Raw genomic sequence first — 15,827 nt, 5'->3', positions numbered from 1 at the left:
CCACAACAGTATCACGGACCTGCCTGTTGTGTTCCTTGGTTTTCATGACGCTCTCTGTGCTTCAAACAGAACCCTGAGACTATCACAGAGCAGGTGCATTTATACGGAGACTTGATTACACACAGGTGGATTATATTTATCATCATTAGGCATTTAGGACAACATTGGATCATTCAGAGATCCACAATGAACTTCTGGAGTGAGTTTGCTACACTGAAAGTAAAGGGGCCGAATAATATTTCACGTCCCACTTTTCAGTTTTTGATTTTCCACAAAAATGTAAAATAACCAATAAATTTCCTTCAACTTCACAATTGTGTTCCACTTGTTGTTGTTTCTTCACCGAAAATTTACATTTGGTATCTTTATGTTTGAAGCATGATATATGGGAAAAAGGCTGAAAAGTTCAGGGAGCCGAATACTTTTGCAAGACACTGTATTTGAGGCAGTATACATTGTTGCACAATGGCTTACTAACGACCAATCTTACAATACATTTAAGCCTTCAACTGGAAGCAAACACGACCATCAAGGCATATAGCTGAGATTTAGTAAGAGTCAGACGGCCGTATAATTTGGACAATGATCGCATCCAATGCTCGGACTGGCCACTGGCTCTCACGACCAAAGCATTACGCCTGTATTTCTATACAGTTGTCACAATGCCAGTCTGAGCATTGCATTGCAAGCCTCGTCCAAGTTATACGGCCGCCTGATTCTTCCCTTACTTTGCATTTACACGACAAATATTGGGAACGAGCGCTTCTAGGAAAGCTTGTTCCCTGATCATTGTGAAATGTAAACAGGATGCCAATCAGCCGACAAAAGAGCAAAAGGCTTGTTCGTCAGGTGATATGATTTTTTACCCTGTCTAAAAAGCATAATTTTCAGCAGTACATCGCATTGTGCAAACAGTACACGTGCTGCTGAAACAATGACAGCCTATGCACACTAAATCCATCAACGATCATTCAGTGATGATTGGAAGCACGGTCATAATCAGCCTTATAATGATCGGCAGGTGTTTTTGGTTGCAAGTCGTACTGTAGTCTAAACACATCACTGTTAACATGACAGATTCTGACAATGCTATTTTCAGCATCTAATTATCAGAAGACATTTCTTCACTATAAACATTTATGAATTATCAATTTAAAAATATATCATAAATCTTGATTGCTGGAGGTCTCTCCCTGATATTCTTTCACAGAGCTGGTCAACATAAGTCCAGTCCCCAATGCCCAAAGGGTCACATATGATGGTCGCTTTCGGTTATGTGGATGCCCATTAAAACAAAATGGGGTAGTACACTACTTAGAGTTGAGCAAAACGATTCACAGGACCCCGCTCCAGCAGTCATAAAAGCGTCACACCAGACCTACTGATCATAAGAGGAGCTGGGGATGTTAGCAAACAGGAGGAGGTCAACAAGGCTTTGGTCCTGCAGACATGGACTAAAATAACTCAAATTTCATCTAGACGACCCAATTGTCATCCATACGTCATCCATGTACAATACGTTTTTATACAGAACAGTTATTAATTTACCAGCCCAAACACAATTTCCCATTTGAAAGAACTGCAATGCATTTGTAAAAGTCGGATGCTATAAAGGTGGCTCCATATCAAATCAGATTTTTAATCACACATTTAGATTTGAATAGATGAGCGAATACATGTTTTTCACAGACCCATAGACTTGTATTGACCCTCTACATTCGTGCTGTCTGTAAAAAAATGTACATGTCTCTGTGCGTTTTGCTCAGACACACAGTCCATGTAAAAACACAGACAATGACATAGCACCAAAATTCACAATGGCCGCACGTATTGGAAACACAGACATGTGAAGGGGGCTTAAGGCACATTTATACTGGGGGATTTCAGTCCACTAACAAGCACTGATCAGCCGTGTACAATTTTATCTGTGTATTTATTGAACCGTTAACATGGACCCCAAAAAAACGGTATGGGGAAGAAAAATTACTAATACGACCATTCTGTCACCATACGGCACCATGTTGTAGGCAACACATCGCACATTTAAATGGGGCGATGTACTGCTGATAATAATCTAAATGCCCACATTAATGATTCAATCCCCAAAAAAGCATTTTGCTCATTCGTTGGGTGGCTGATGGATTGTTACCAATGCTTCTTTGTCGATTATCAAATGAGGAGACAAAGATAATAAAGCAACATAATGATTTATGCTCTCAAAAAGGTACAACATAGTGATCATGGGAGATTTTAACTATTCAGATACTTTTTTGGAATCTCTCTCAGGCAAAAATAATGGTGTCATAAAATTCTTATCTTCTCTTGCTGACAACTTTATCTTTCAAAAGGTAGAAGAGGGAACAAGAGGAACTGCCATCTGGGACCTAATTCTTTCCAACAGGGAGGACATGGTTGAGGAAGTAAAGGAGGCTGGGAATTTAGGAGGCAGCGATCATGCTGGAGTCGAATTTTAGATTACAAGAGGAGGAAGACCAGCGAGGACTCAGACTTTAAGGTTGGACTTCAGAAAGGCAGATTTTAATGGACTCCGAAAGAGGATAGGAAAGGTTTAATGGCTGGATGTTCTAAAGGACAGAAATGTCCAAGAAGGATGGGTGATTTTGCTAAATGAAATTCCCACTGCAAAATCAGTAAAAAATTCCCCAAAAAAGGAAGGGTTGGAAGCAAAAGAGACCAGTATGGGTGAACACAGAACTTATTTCATAACCACTAGCCAGAATATTTAAAAAAAACCCTGGTGAACAGGCGAACTACCAGAAGATTAAAGAAGGGCAAATGTTGTCCCTAGCATAAAGCCTTTCAATATTAAGGCTTCTTAAGTCGAAACACGTTGGTTAGTGTACCGCTGGTGGCTCTACCATCACAACATTTTAATTTTTTGACTAATAAAGTTTTGCTTGGATTTTACTATGTTTGTCTACCTGGAATACAATTCCTCCCTTCATTTGAAGCTTTGCTTCTGGGCGAGACTCCCTGCCTACATCCTGACAATGTGGTGAACTGATTTCTTTCTATTTTTCCATCTTTAAAAAAGGAAAGAAAATGCATCCAGGAAATTACAGGCCAGTGAGCCCTACTTCTATACCATAATAAGATTTTTGATCAAATTATTAAACAAGATTTATGCAAGTACTTGGATAAGAATACAGTTATTAAATCAGAGCCAGCATGTAGCACACAAGTCACACTAGACTTATCTAATTTCCTTCTATAATGGAATCTCTGACTGAATGGATAAGGGAAATGCGGTAGATATATCTCAACTTCAGTAAAGAATTTGATAAAGTATCTCATACTATCCTCATTGAAAAAATGACCAAGTATGCGATTGACAAGGCTACAGTTAGGAGGATTCATAGCTGGCTCAGTGATCGTATTCATAGAGTGGTAATAAATGGTTGCACATCCAATTGGAAGGGTGTTTCAAGTGGGGTACCACAAGGCCCTGGCCTGGCTCCAGTGTTCAACATTTTTATAAATAATCTAGATAAGGGAACTGAAGGTAAACTAATAAAATTTGCAGACCACCAAAAGCAAAGAGGATCAGCTAACACTAGAGAAGATATAGAAAATATTCCGAAGGATCTAGATAAGCTTTAACAATGTGCAGCGCCTTATAGAATGGTATTGAAGACTATGTGTACATGTTCAGCATTTGATGAGTTTTTTTACCTCAGTATTTGTATGCTAAAACCAGAAGTGGAACAGTCAGAGAAAAAGTATAACAGAAACACGAGCACCCCTTCTGCATTTTTCACCCACTCCTGATTTTGGCTTACAAATACTGAGGTACAAAAACTCACCAAATATTCAACATGTGCACATGTGGGAGAAATGCAAGATTCTACATCTAGGCAAGAAAAGCGAAAATTACATCTATAGAATGGGAGGAATTGGACTAAGCAACAGCAAGTTGAAAAAGACTTGGGTATACTAATAGATCACTGACTGCACATGAGTCAAGTGTGATGCAGCAGCAAAAAAGGCAAACACAGTTCTGGAATGTACCAAGAGAAGCAAAGAGTCTAGATCACGTTTAGTAATTATCCACTACTCCCCCCTTCGTCGGACCTCATCTGGAATACTATGTCCAGTTTTGGGCACCACATTTTAAAAAAGACATTGAAAAACTGGAGTAAGTTCACAGAAGGTCTACCAGGATGGTGAGTAGACAGCAAGGTATGTCCTACGAGGAACAGTTAAAGGATCTGGGAATGTTTAGCTTGCAAAAAAGAAGACTAAGAGGAGACTTAAAGAAGATGACCCCCAACTTCTTCTCATACCTCTCGCTTGGCAGCGATAAAATAATAAAGCCTATACTCTCCTCCCGTGCTGGTGCCATTCCCACAGTGTCGGCACTATTTCTATCATGGCTCCCGTGCTGTTGTTGTGAAATGTGACACCAGTGCCCAATCAGCCTTGGCGTCTCTGTCCCTGCCCTTGGACAAATCGAATACGAAGAGGAAGTCCAGGGTTCATGTTCGATTTGTCCGAAGGCGAAGACAGTGACGCCAGAGCAGATTGGGCGCTGGCGTCATGTGTCACAACACCGCACGAGACCCCCTGGGAAGAGAGAGTGCTGACACCGTGAGAACGGTGCCAGCAAGGGAGGAGGGGAGTATTGCACAGTGAGAGTTTTACACAATGACCCTGGAGGTCCCTTTGAAGTCTAACATTCTATGATTATAGGGAATAAGTAAAAGTTTTGTAAAGTATTAAGTAGGCAATGTTTCAAAAATCACTTTATACTGTTTTCATAATGTATTCGTACTTTGATTTGTCTTTCCACTTTATGCTCAAATGCCCAGTCAGAAAAACACACTGAAAAATTAAACCACTTTAAGCCTCTTACCTGGTTCCAGTTTAATAACTTTAATTGCTGCCAGTTCTCCGGTGTTGACATTGCGAGCCTGCAAAACAAAAAGCAAACAAAACCTTTAAGACAAGTCCTAAACCCATCAAACAAAATGACTAAACCACTCGGTAATGAGAACAGAAACGTGCAAAGTATGAACCATAATTCAATTTTCAAGAAGGTCAATAAATCCAGAGCATAACATTTTCTTCCACTATGAATTCCAGACATCTTCTTAGAAGATGGCATGTCTGATATGTAGACTGTTACGCATGCGCATGACAGCCATGTCTTTTGGCTTTCTCTCTGTAAGGCTGGAATGGCACATGCAAATTTCACAACAGTTTTATTTAGTATATATATCTCAATGTAGGAGCTATACAATTTATGATGGCTATAGACTGGGCAAAAACAGATGAATTGGCCCGATAGCGACAGGAGCAGCCAACTAAACCTCGTTTGTTTGGAGGTGTCCCAACCCTACCTTAATGTTGGAAGTCAGGGGAAAGAAAGATCTGGCAATTCAAGACTCCCACCGTCCTGATCCCTTGTTCTCATGGGAAAATAAGCTGCTGCCAGATTTGCCCAACAGACACCTACTGCATTGTCACCACTGAAAAAGCTGGACTGTTTGGCTGACAGCTATAAAGGTCTATCCATATTAGACAAAAAGTCAGCCAAAAATTGCTGCAAAATCTGTAATAAATCACTGTTGATTTCACATACAAAGGAGTGAAATTCACGGTGATTATTAGCAACAAAGACTAGCATACTGCTGATGTGACCCCCGCACTGTGCTCAAGTTTCATCTACAAGGTTGGTGCTATAATGGCAACAATGGCTGTGAATTTTATATGCTCAAAAATTCCCAACTTTTTTTTTAAAGTGTGGCCATAACCTACAGTTAGGGCCAGAAATATTTGGACAGTGACACATGTTTTGTTATTTTAGCTGTTTACAAAAACATGTTCAGAAATACAATTATATATATAACTAGCTGAAGAGCCCGGCGTTGCCTGGGCATAGTAAATATCTGTGGTTAGTTATAGCATCTCACTTCTCTTATTTTCCCATCACGCCTCTCATTTTCCCAATCACATCTTTCATTTTCCCCCTCACATCTCTCATTTTCTCCCTCACACCTCTCATTTTCTCCCTCACTCCTCTCATTCCCCCCTAACACTTGTCATTCCGACCTCACATCTGTCATTTTCCGATCACTCCACTATTTTCCCTCACTCCTCTCATTTTGCACTCACATCTTTTCATTTTCACCTCACACCTCTCATTTTCACCTCAGTATATACATGTTTGTCATCTCCCTTATATATAGTATACACCTGTATGTCATCTCCTGTATATAGTATATACCTGTATGTCATCTCCCCTGTATATAGTATATACCTGCTGTGTGTCATCTCCCCTGTATATAGTATATACCTGTATGTCATCTCCTCCTATATATAGTATATACCTGTATGTCATCTCCTTCTATATATAGTATACACCTGTATGTCATCTCCACCTGTATATAGTATATACCTGTAGGTCATCTGCTCCTGTATATAGTATATACTTGTGTGTCATCTCCTCCTGTATATAGTATATACCTGTATGTCATCTCCTCCTGTATATAGTATGTACCTGTATGTCATCTCCTCCTCTATATAGTATATTCCTGTGTGTCATATCCCCTGTATATAGTATATACCTGTGTGTCATCTCCTCCTGTATTAGACCTCAATCACACGTTATTTGCTCAGTATTTTTACCTAAGTATTTGTAAGCTAAATTGGCAGCCTGATAAATCCCCAGCCAACAGGAAGCCCTCCCCCTGGCAGTATATATTAGCTCACACATACACATAATAGACAGGTCATGTGACTAACAGCTGCCGTATTTCCTATATGGTACATTTGTTGCTCTTGTAGTTTGTCTGCTTATTAATCAGATTTTTATTTTTGAAGAATAATACCAGACTTGTGTGTGTTTTAGGGCGAGTTTCGTTTGTCAAGTTGTGTGTGTTGAGTTGCGTGTGGCGACATGCATGTAGTGACTTTTGTGAGATGAGTTTTGTGTGGCAACATGTGTGTAGCAACTTTTTGTGTGTCCAGTTGCATGTGACAGGTTAGTGTAGCAAGTTGTGTGCAGCAAGTTTTGCGCATGGCGAGTTTTGCGCGTGGCGAGTTTTATGTGTGGTGCCTTTTGAGTATGTGCAAGTTTTGTGTGAGGCAACTTTTGCATGTGTTGCAACTTTTGTGCATGTGGCAATTTTTCTGCGTGTGCAAGTTTTGCGTGTGGCGAGTTTTCCATGAGGTGTGTTTTGCACTTGTGGCGAGTTTTGCGTGAGCCTAGTTTTTGCATGTGGCGAGTTTTGCGCGTGGCGAGTTTTGAGCGGCGACTTTTGTGTTTCGACTTTTATGTGGCGAGGTTGGTGTATGTGTGGTGAAATGTGTCCTGAGAGCGGTATATGTGTTCAAGCACGTGGTAGTTTGTGGCGCATTTTGTGTGTGTTCATATCCCCGTGTGTGGTGAGTATCCCATGTCGGGGCCCCACCTTAGCAACTGTACGGTATATACTCTTTGGCGCCATCGCTCTCATTCTTTAAGTCCCCCTTGTTCACATCTGGCAGCTGTCAATTTGCCTCCAACACTTTTCCTTTCACTTTTCCCCATTATGTAGATAGGGGCAAAATTGTTTGGTGAATTGGAAAGCGCTGGGTTAAAATTTCACCTCACAACATAGCCTATGATGCTCTCATGGTCCAGACGTGTGACTGTGCAAAATTTTGTTGCTGTAGCTGCGACACCTTCAACACTTTTCCTTTCACTTTTTTCCCCATTATGTAGATAGGGGCAAAATTGTTTGGTGAATTGGAACGCGCGGGGTTAAAATTTCACATCACAACATAGCCTATGACGCTCTCGGGGTCCAGACGTGTGACTCTGCAAAATTTTGTGGCTGTAGCTGCGATGGTGCAGATGCCAATCCCGGACATACATACATACATACATATATACACACACACACACACACACACACACACACACATTCAGCTTTATATATTAGATATGGGCTGAAAGTGCACACTCCCAGCTGCAATATGATAGTTTCCACATCCAAATCGGAGAAAGGGTTTAGGAATCATAGCTCTGTAATGCATAGCGTCCTCTTTTTCAAGGGACCAAAAGTAATTGGACAATGGACTCTAAGGGCTGCAATTAACTCTGAAGGCGTCTCCCTCGTTAACCTGTAATCAATGAAGTAGTTAAAAGGTCAGGGGTGGATTCCAGGTGTGTGGTTTTGCATTTGGAAGCTGTTGCTGTGAGCAGACAACATGCGGTCAAAGGAACTCTCAATTGAGGTGAAGCAGAACATCCTGAGGCTGAAAAAAAAGAAAAAATCCATCAGAGAGATAGCAGACATGCTTGGACTAGCAAAATCAACAGTTGGGTACATTCTGAGAAAAAAGGAATTGACTGGTGAGCTTGGGAACTCAAAAAGGCCAGGGCGTCCACGGATGACAACAGTGGTGGATGATCGCCGCATACTTAATTTGGTGAAGAAGAACCCGTTCACAACATCAACTGAAGTCCAGAACACTCTCAGTGAAGTAGGTGTATCTGTCTCTAAGTCAACAGTAAAGAGAAGACTCCATGACAGTAAATACAAAGGGTTCACATCTAGATGCAAACCATTCATCAATACCAAAAATAGACAGGCCAGAGTTAAATTTGCAGAAAAACACCTCAAGAAGCCAGCTCAGTTCTGGAAAAGTATTCTATGGACAGATGAGACAAAGATCAACCTGTACCAGAATGATGGGAAGAAAAAAGTTTGGAGAAGAAAGGGAACGGCACATGATCCAAGGCACACCACATCCTCTGTAAAACATGGTGGAGGCAACGTGATGGCATGGGCATGCATGGCTTTCAATGGCACTGGGTCACTTGTGTTTATTGATGACATAAGAGCAGACAAGAGTAGCCGGATGAATTCTGAAGTGTACCGGGATATACTTTCAGCCCAAATTCAGCCAAATGCTGCAAAGTTGATTGGACGGCGCTTCATAGTACAGATGGACAATGACCCCAAGCATACATCCAAAGCTACCCAGGAGTTCATGAGTGCCAAAAAGTGGAACATTCTGCAATGGACAAGTCAATCTCCAGATCTAAACCCAATTGAGCATGCATTTCACTTGCTCAAGTCCAGACTTAAGATGGAAAGACCCACAAACAAGCAAGACCTGAAGGCTGCGGCTGTAAAGGCCTGGCAAAGCATTAAGAAGGAGGAAACCCAGCGTTTGGTGATGTCCATGGGTTCCAGACTTAAGGCAGTGATTGCCTCCAAAGGATTTGCAACAAAATATTGAAAATAAAAATATTTTGTTTGGGTTATGTTTATTTGTCCAATTACTTTTGACCTCCTAAAATGTGGAGTGTTTGTAAAGAAATGTGTACAATTCCTACATTTTCTATCAGATATTTTTGTTCAACCCTTCAAATTAAACGTTACAATCTGCACTTGAATTCTGTTGTAGAGGTTTCATTTCAAATCCAATGTGGTGGCATGCAGAGCCCAACTCGCGAAAATTGTGTCACTGTCCAAATATTTCTGGCCCTAACTGTACATATCTACTATATAATTGTCTAAGGGTCACTTCCGTCTGTCTGTCTTTCTGTCACAGATATTCATTGGTCGCGACCTCTGTCTGTCATGGAAATCCAAGTCGCTGATTGGTCGTGGCTGTTATGCCGCGACCAATCAGCGACGGGCACAGTCCGGAAGAAAATGGCCGCTCCTCTCTCCCCGCAGTCAGTGCCCGGCGCCCGCATACTCCCCTCCGGTCAGCGCTCCACAGGGTTAATGGCAGCGTTGACTGCGGTGTAACGCACTCCATTAACGCTGCTATTAACCCTGTGTGACCAACTTTTTACTATTCATGCTGCCTATGCAGCATGAATAGTAAAAAGATCTAATGTTAAAAATAATTTAAAAAAAATAAAAAATCGTTATATACTCACCGTCTGTCGGCCCCTCGGATCCACAACAGGCCTTTCCCGCTCGCGACGCTCCGGTAACCGGTCCATGCTGCGATCTCGCGAGATGATGACGTAGCGGTCTCGCGAGACCGCTACGTCATCATCTCACGAGACCGCAATGCACTCTTCAGACCGGAGTGCGCGACGAGCGTCGGTAACCGCTTTGATCCGGGGGTGAGTATATAACTATATTTTATTTTAATTCTTTTTTTTTAACAGGGATATGATGCCCACATTGCTATATACTACGTGGGCTGTGCAATATACTACGTGGGCTGTGCAATATACTAAGAGGGCTGGGCAATATACTACGTGGACTGTGCAATATATTACGTGGGCTGTGCAATATACTACGTGGCTGGGCAATCTACTACGTGGACTGTGCAATATACTACATGGGCTGGGCAATCTACTACGTGGGCTGGGCAATATACTACGTGGGCTGGGCAATATACTACGTGGGCTGGGCAATCTACTACGTGGGCTGGGCAATCTACTACGTGGGCTGGGCAATCTACTACATGAGCTGCGCAATATACAACGTGGGCTGCGCAATATACTACGCGGGCTGGGCAATATACTACGTGGGCTGGGCAATCTACTACGTGGGCTGTGCAATTTACTACGTGGGCTGTGCAATATACTAAGAGGGCTGGGCAATATACTACGTGGACTGTGCAATATACTACGTGGCTGGGCAATCTACTACGTGGGCTAGGCAATATATTACGTGGGCTGTGCAATATATTACGTGGGCCGGGCAATATTCTACGTGGGCTGGGCAATCTACTACGTGGGCTGGGCAATCTACTACATGAGCTGCGCAATATACAACGTGGGCTGCGCAATATACTACGCGGGCTGGGCAATATACTACGTGGGCTGGGCAATCTACTACGTGGGCTGTGCAATATACTACGTGGGCTGGGCAATATACAACGTGGGCTGCGCAATATACTACGTGGCTGGGCAATATACTACGTGGGCTGCGCAATATACTACGTGGCTGGGCAATATACTACGCGAGCTGCGCAATATACAACGTGAGCTGCGCAATATACAATGCGAGCTGCACAATATACTACGCGAGCTGCACAATATGCAACGTGGGCTGCGCAATATACAACGTGGGCAATATACTACGAGGGCTGGGCAATATACTACGCAAGCTGCGCAATATACAACATGGGCTGTGCAATATACTACGCGGGCTGGGCAATATACTACGCGAGCTGCGCAATATACAACGTGGGCTGCGCAATGTACAACGTGGGCTGCGCAATATACTACGTGGGCTGCGCAATGTACTGCGTGGGCTGCGCAATTTACTACGTGGGCTGTCCAATATACTACGTGGGCTGTGCAATATACTACGTGGGCTGTGCAATATACTACGTGGCTGGGCAATCTACTACGTGGGCTAGGCAATATATTACGTGGGCCGGGCAATATTCTACGTGGGCTGGGCAATCTACTACGTGGGCTGGGCAATCTACTACATGAGCTGCGCAATATACAACGTGGGCTGCGCAATATACTACGCGGGCTGGGCAATATACTACGTGGGCTGGGCAATCTACTACGTGGGCTGTGCAATATACTACGTGGGCTGGGCAATATACTACGCGGGCTGCGCAATATACTACGTGGGCTGGGCAATCTACTACGTGGGCTGGGCAATCTACTACATGAGCTGCGCAATATACAACGTGGGCTGCGCAATATACTACGTGGCTGGGCAATATACTACGTGGGCTGCGCAATATACTACGTGGCTGGGCAATATACTACGCGAGCTGCGCAATATACAACGTGAGCTGCGCAATATACAATGCGAGCTGCACAATATACTACGCGAGCTGCACAATATGCAACGTGGGCTGCGCAATATACAACGTGGGCAATATACTACGAGGGCTGGGCAATATACTACGCAAGCTGCGCAATATACAACATGGGCTGTGCAATATACTACGCGGGCTGGGCAATATACTACGCGAGCTGCGCAATATACAACGTGGGCTGCGCAATGTACAACGTGGGCTGCGCAATATACTACGTGGGCTGCGCAATGTACTGCGTGGGCTGCGCAATATACTACGTGGGCTGTGCTATACACTACGCATACATATTCTAGAATGCATTAGAATCGGGCTACCATCTAGTGGAAAATAAAATACTAATTATGTTATTAACACCAATAAATCCATGACCAGCTTTTTTCTACCTAATCTGAGAATAGCATGATGTAAGGGCTGAGACCCCGATTCCAGTGATGTATCGCTTACTGGGCTTATTAGCGTAGTTTTGATAAAATTACTGTTTAATCAGCAGGAGATTATCACTATAGGACTAGTAAATCTGCTGCCATGTCGTCCTCCATATTCATGAGCTCTGTATAACCCCACCCACCAATGATTGTCAGCTTTCTGTGTACACTGTGCATAGGCAGAAAGCTGCCAGTGGTGTAGGCGGGGTTATATAGGGCTCTTCATTCAGATAACTGGTACGCTTGCAGCAAATAAAACAGTGATTTTATCTAAATGACAGCCAGCCGTCCAGTAAGTGACATTTAGCTGGAATCAGGGTGTCGGCCTTTACATTATGCAGGGCTCGGATGGGACAGCAAAGACCTGCCGACAGATTCCCTTTCAGTGACGTTTAAACAGAACATTATACTCTGGTAACTGTATATATTAGGTGTTTTATCCTTAATAACCACATAAAAGAAACATCTTGGGGCTCTTCTTTTTCTGAACGGCTGCCCAGACCTAGATGGCCAAGTTTTTATCCCAGAGCTACACCCTGATCAACAGTCGCATGCCACAACATTTCTTATGACCCACGGCGTGATCTTGTCGAGTCTCCATAAGATGACTTTGAGGCCTCACACAATCTAAACATAAAGCCAAGTTCCAGAAAAACCTAACAAATGTCCCCCCTGTACCAATCTCATGCCCCCTTTGGTAAGAAGCTTCTTGCCCGCGAGTGAACACTGTGCAGTGGAATGGAGGTAATACGCTAAGCATCTTAGCTGACCTTACTTGATGTGCTATGACAAAACTGTCTGTTCGGGTAATGTCATACCAAGGCGTTCAGACTCGAAGAAGCCCGATTCTATTTATACCCAAAACCAGACTTCATTTAAGGTAATTAACTGCAGGAATAACAGATACCAGGGAAGAGGTCCAAGGCACAGAAACCTTTCCTCTCGGAGGTGTACACAGTTGTGAGCCTTCTCGTATGGTCACAGGGTCTCCCCCATTTCACTTACTGGCACTTTAATTCTACAGTTTAGTTCACTCTATGGGAAAATACAGTGTCCTGATTTACTAATGGGACAAAAACTTAATTCTGACCGCAAACTGGCAAACAGACAGCTCCCATGGACGAGCGCACCATATAGTGTTATTCATTCTGGAGAATGACCAGCTCAACGTCCTAGAAGGGATGTCCCACTAAGGTTCCTGTGAAGGCTACGACTTATTCTCTCGTTAGTGATATGTTAAAGGACCAAATCTTTGTGATATATATATATATATATATATATATATATATATCTTACCTTAAGTAACATAACAAGAGAATATATATGGTCGACAGTCTCTAAATCATGGCCACCACTGCGTTATTATGCTCTTTCACTCTTCGGATCAAGCTTTGATGTAAACTCTGATATCACATTGTGTAAAAAAAATAATAAAAAAAAAAAAAAGGTAAAAAAAAATAAATCATTGCCCGCTGTATGAAAATTTCTGATGCCAGTCATTTGGGCAATACCACTCCATGGAATAATCACAGTCCAGTTATCGATATGAACTCGCCTCAGGTATATCGGAGAAGTGCACACGTCACTCTCTCAGCCTTAGGCTATGTGCACACGTTCAGGATTTCTTGCAGAAATTTCCTGAGAAAAACCTGAAATTTTCTGCAAGAAATCTGCATGCGTCTTTTGCGCATTTTTACCGCGTTTTTTATGCTTTTTTTTGCGGATTTTTCCGGACATTTCCCAATGCATTACATAGTGGGAAATCCGCAAAATTAATGAACATGCTGCATTTTTTACTGCGATGTGTTTTTTTTCGCGGAAAAAAACGCATCATGTGCACAAAAATTGCGGAATTCATTCTAAATGATGGGAAGCATAATGTATGCTGTTTTTTTGAGGTTTTATAGCGAAAAAACGCAAAAAATCAGCAACGTATGCACACAGCCTTAGGGTTCACTCACATATCCATTTTTCACGTATGAGTGTGACCTGTTTTTTTTCCAAAGATAGCACATGAAAGTCTATGGGACAGTTCAGATGTCTGACTATTTACAGACCGAGTAATCAGTGCAAAATCACAGAGACATGTCCGATCTTGATTTGAGAGTCGGATCAAAATCGGCAATGAAAGTTTATAGGTTCTTGGAAAAAAAAAATTGAGAGATCACTCAATACCATCCATGTGCCCTCCATTTTTCACGGACTGAGACAGGAGAAGGTAGAGAATTTTAAACTGATGAGCGTCTGACCAAACGTTGATGAAAATAACTGATGAAACTCAGTCTATACGTCCAAAACAGTGATGTATGAATGAGGCCTTACATAAGCGAATGCAGGGGCAGATGAAGCGGAGACGGGAACATCGTCGTGCTACACATGCTCAGCAGACATGGATTAGCCCGAACTGCATGTCTAGTCCGTGGAAAGGTACCACCCAAATAACCCGGGTATAAACCAAATTATGGGCCCCTTAAAGCACTACTCTAGTGCTTACCAGCCATCGTCTTCACCTTCTATCAGTGCCACTCCAGTCCCGCGGCGCCATCTGGTGACCGCGACTTCTGACTGACCGGAAGTCAGAAGTAAAGGTCACAACCACTAAAAAAAAGCCTATGGGAACCAGTACGAGGCGATCACAGATTTGCATTGAAAAGTGACCTCCGCCTCACTCCAGCAAACACTGGAGCGATCCGGCAGGTAATAAACTGATGGGGACCAACGGGAAGAGCGGCGACAGAAGGTGGAGAGTAATGCACCACTCCAAAGCTGCAATAAAAAAAAAAAACAATGGAGTGGCGCGTTAAGAGCTCAAACGAACGTGTAAATTGAAAGAATGCTATCTGATGTTTTATCACTCGGACCAGTGTTATACTATAATAATAATAATAATAATAATCTTTATTTTTATATAGCGCTAACATATTCCGCAGTGCTTTACATTTTTTGCACACATTATCATCGCTGTCCCAGATGGGGCTCACAATCTAAATTCCCTATCAGTATGTCTTTGGAATGTGGGAGGAAACCGGAGTGCCCGTAGGAAACCCACGCAAACTCTTTGCAGATGTTGTCCTTGGTGGGGTTCGAACCCAGGACTCCAGCGCTGCAAGGCTGCTGTGCTAACCACTGCGCCACCCGTACTATGGCCCATACTATGGGACAGTACAGATCTGAGGTTTTTTTCTTAGGCTACTTTCACACTAGCGTCGTACTCGGCCCGTCGCAGTGCGTCGGGCCGACGTACCGACGCATACTGCGGAAGCGCCGCACAACGGGGGCAGCGGATGCATTTGTCCAACGCATACGCTGCAGCATTGTGAGTTGCGGGGAGGTGGGGGCGGAGTACCGACCGCGCATGAGGGGTCAGAAATGGCGGACACGACCCTCAAAAAAACGTTGCAAGCAACGTTTTTTTGTTCGGACGGTCCGCCACAACACGATGCAACCTTCGCACGACGGTTGTGACGTGTGGCAATGCGCCGCAATGCATCGCTAATGTTAGTCTATGGGGAAAAAACGCATCCTGCAGACAACTTTGCAGGATGCGTTTTTTTTCCCCAAAACGATGCATTGCGACGTATCCCAAACGACTCTAGTGTGAAAGTAGCCTTAGTTCTCCATCTACTCCGCACCTGT

At 43.1% G+C, this 15,827-nt stretch overlaps 1 protein-coding gene across 8 annotated transcripts in view; it reads right to left on the bottom strand.

The window, feature by feature from the left end:
- Positions 1–15,827, bottom strand: part of MAP4K3 (mitogen-activated protein kinase kinase kinase kinase 3) — a 331,018-nt gene that overhangs the window by 235,633 nt on the left and 79,558 nt on the right. For all 8 annotated transcript variants that reach the window (XM_069769035.1, XM_069769037.1, XM_069769038.1 and 5 more), the window contains exon 2: positions 4,874–4,931. In XM_069769035.1, the coding sequence (XP_069625136.1) occupies positions 4,874–4,931 (58 nt within the window). The remainder of the gene's footprint in view (positions 1–4,873; positions 4,932–15,827) is intronic.

The sequence above is a fragment of the Ranitomeya imitator genome, chromosome 5 (assembly GCF_032444005.1).
Source record: "Ranitomeya imitator isolate aRanImi1 chromosome 5, aRanImi1.pri, whole genome shotgun sequence".
Lineage (NCBI taxonomy): Eukaryota > Metazoa > Chordata > Amphibia > Anura > Dendrobatidae > Ranitomeya > Ranitomeya imitator.
The sequence above is the reverse complement of the archived record's forward strand: the minus strand, read 5'-3'. Positions and strand labels throughout refer to the sequence as shown.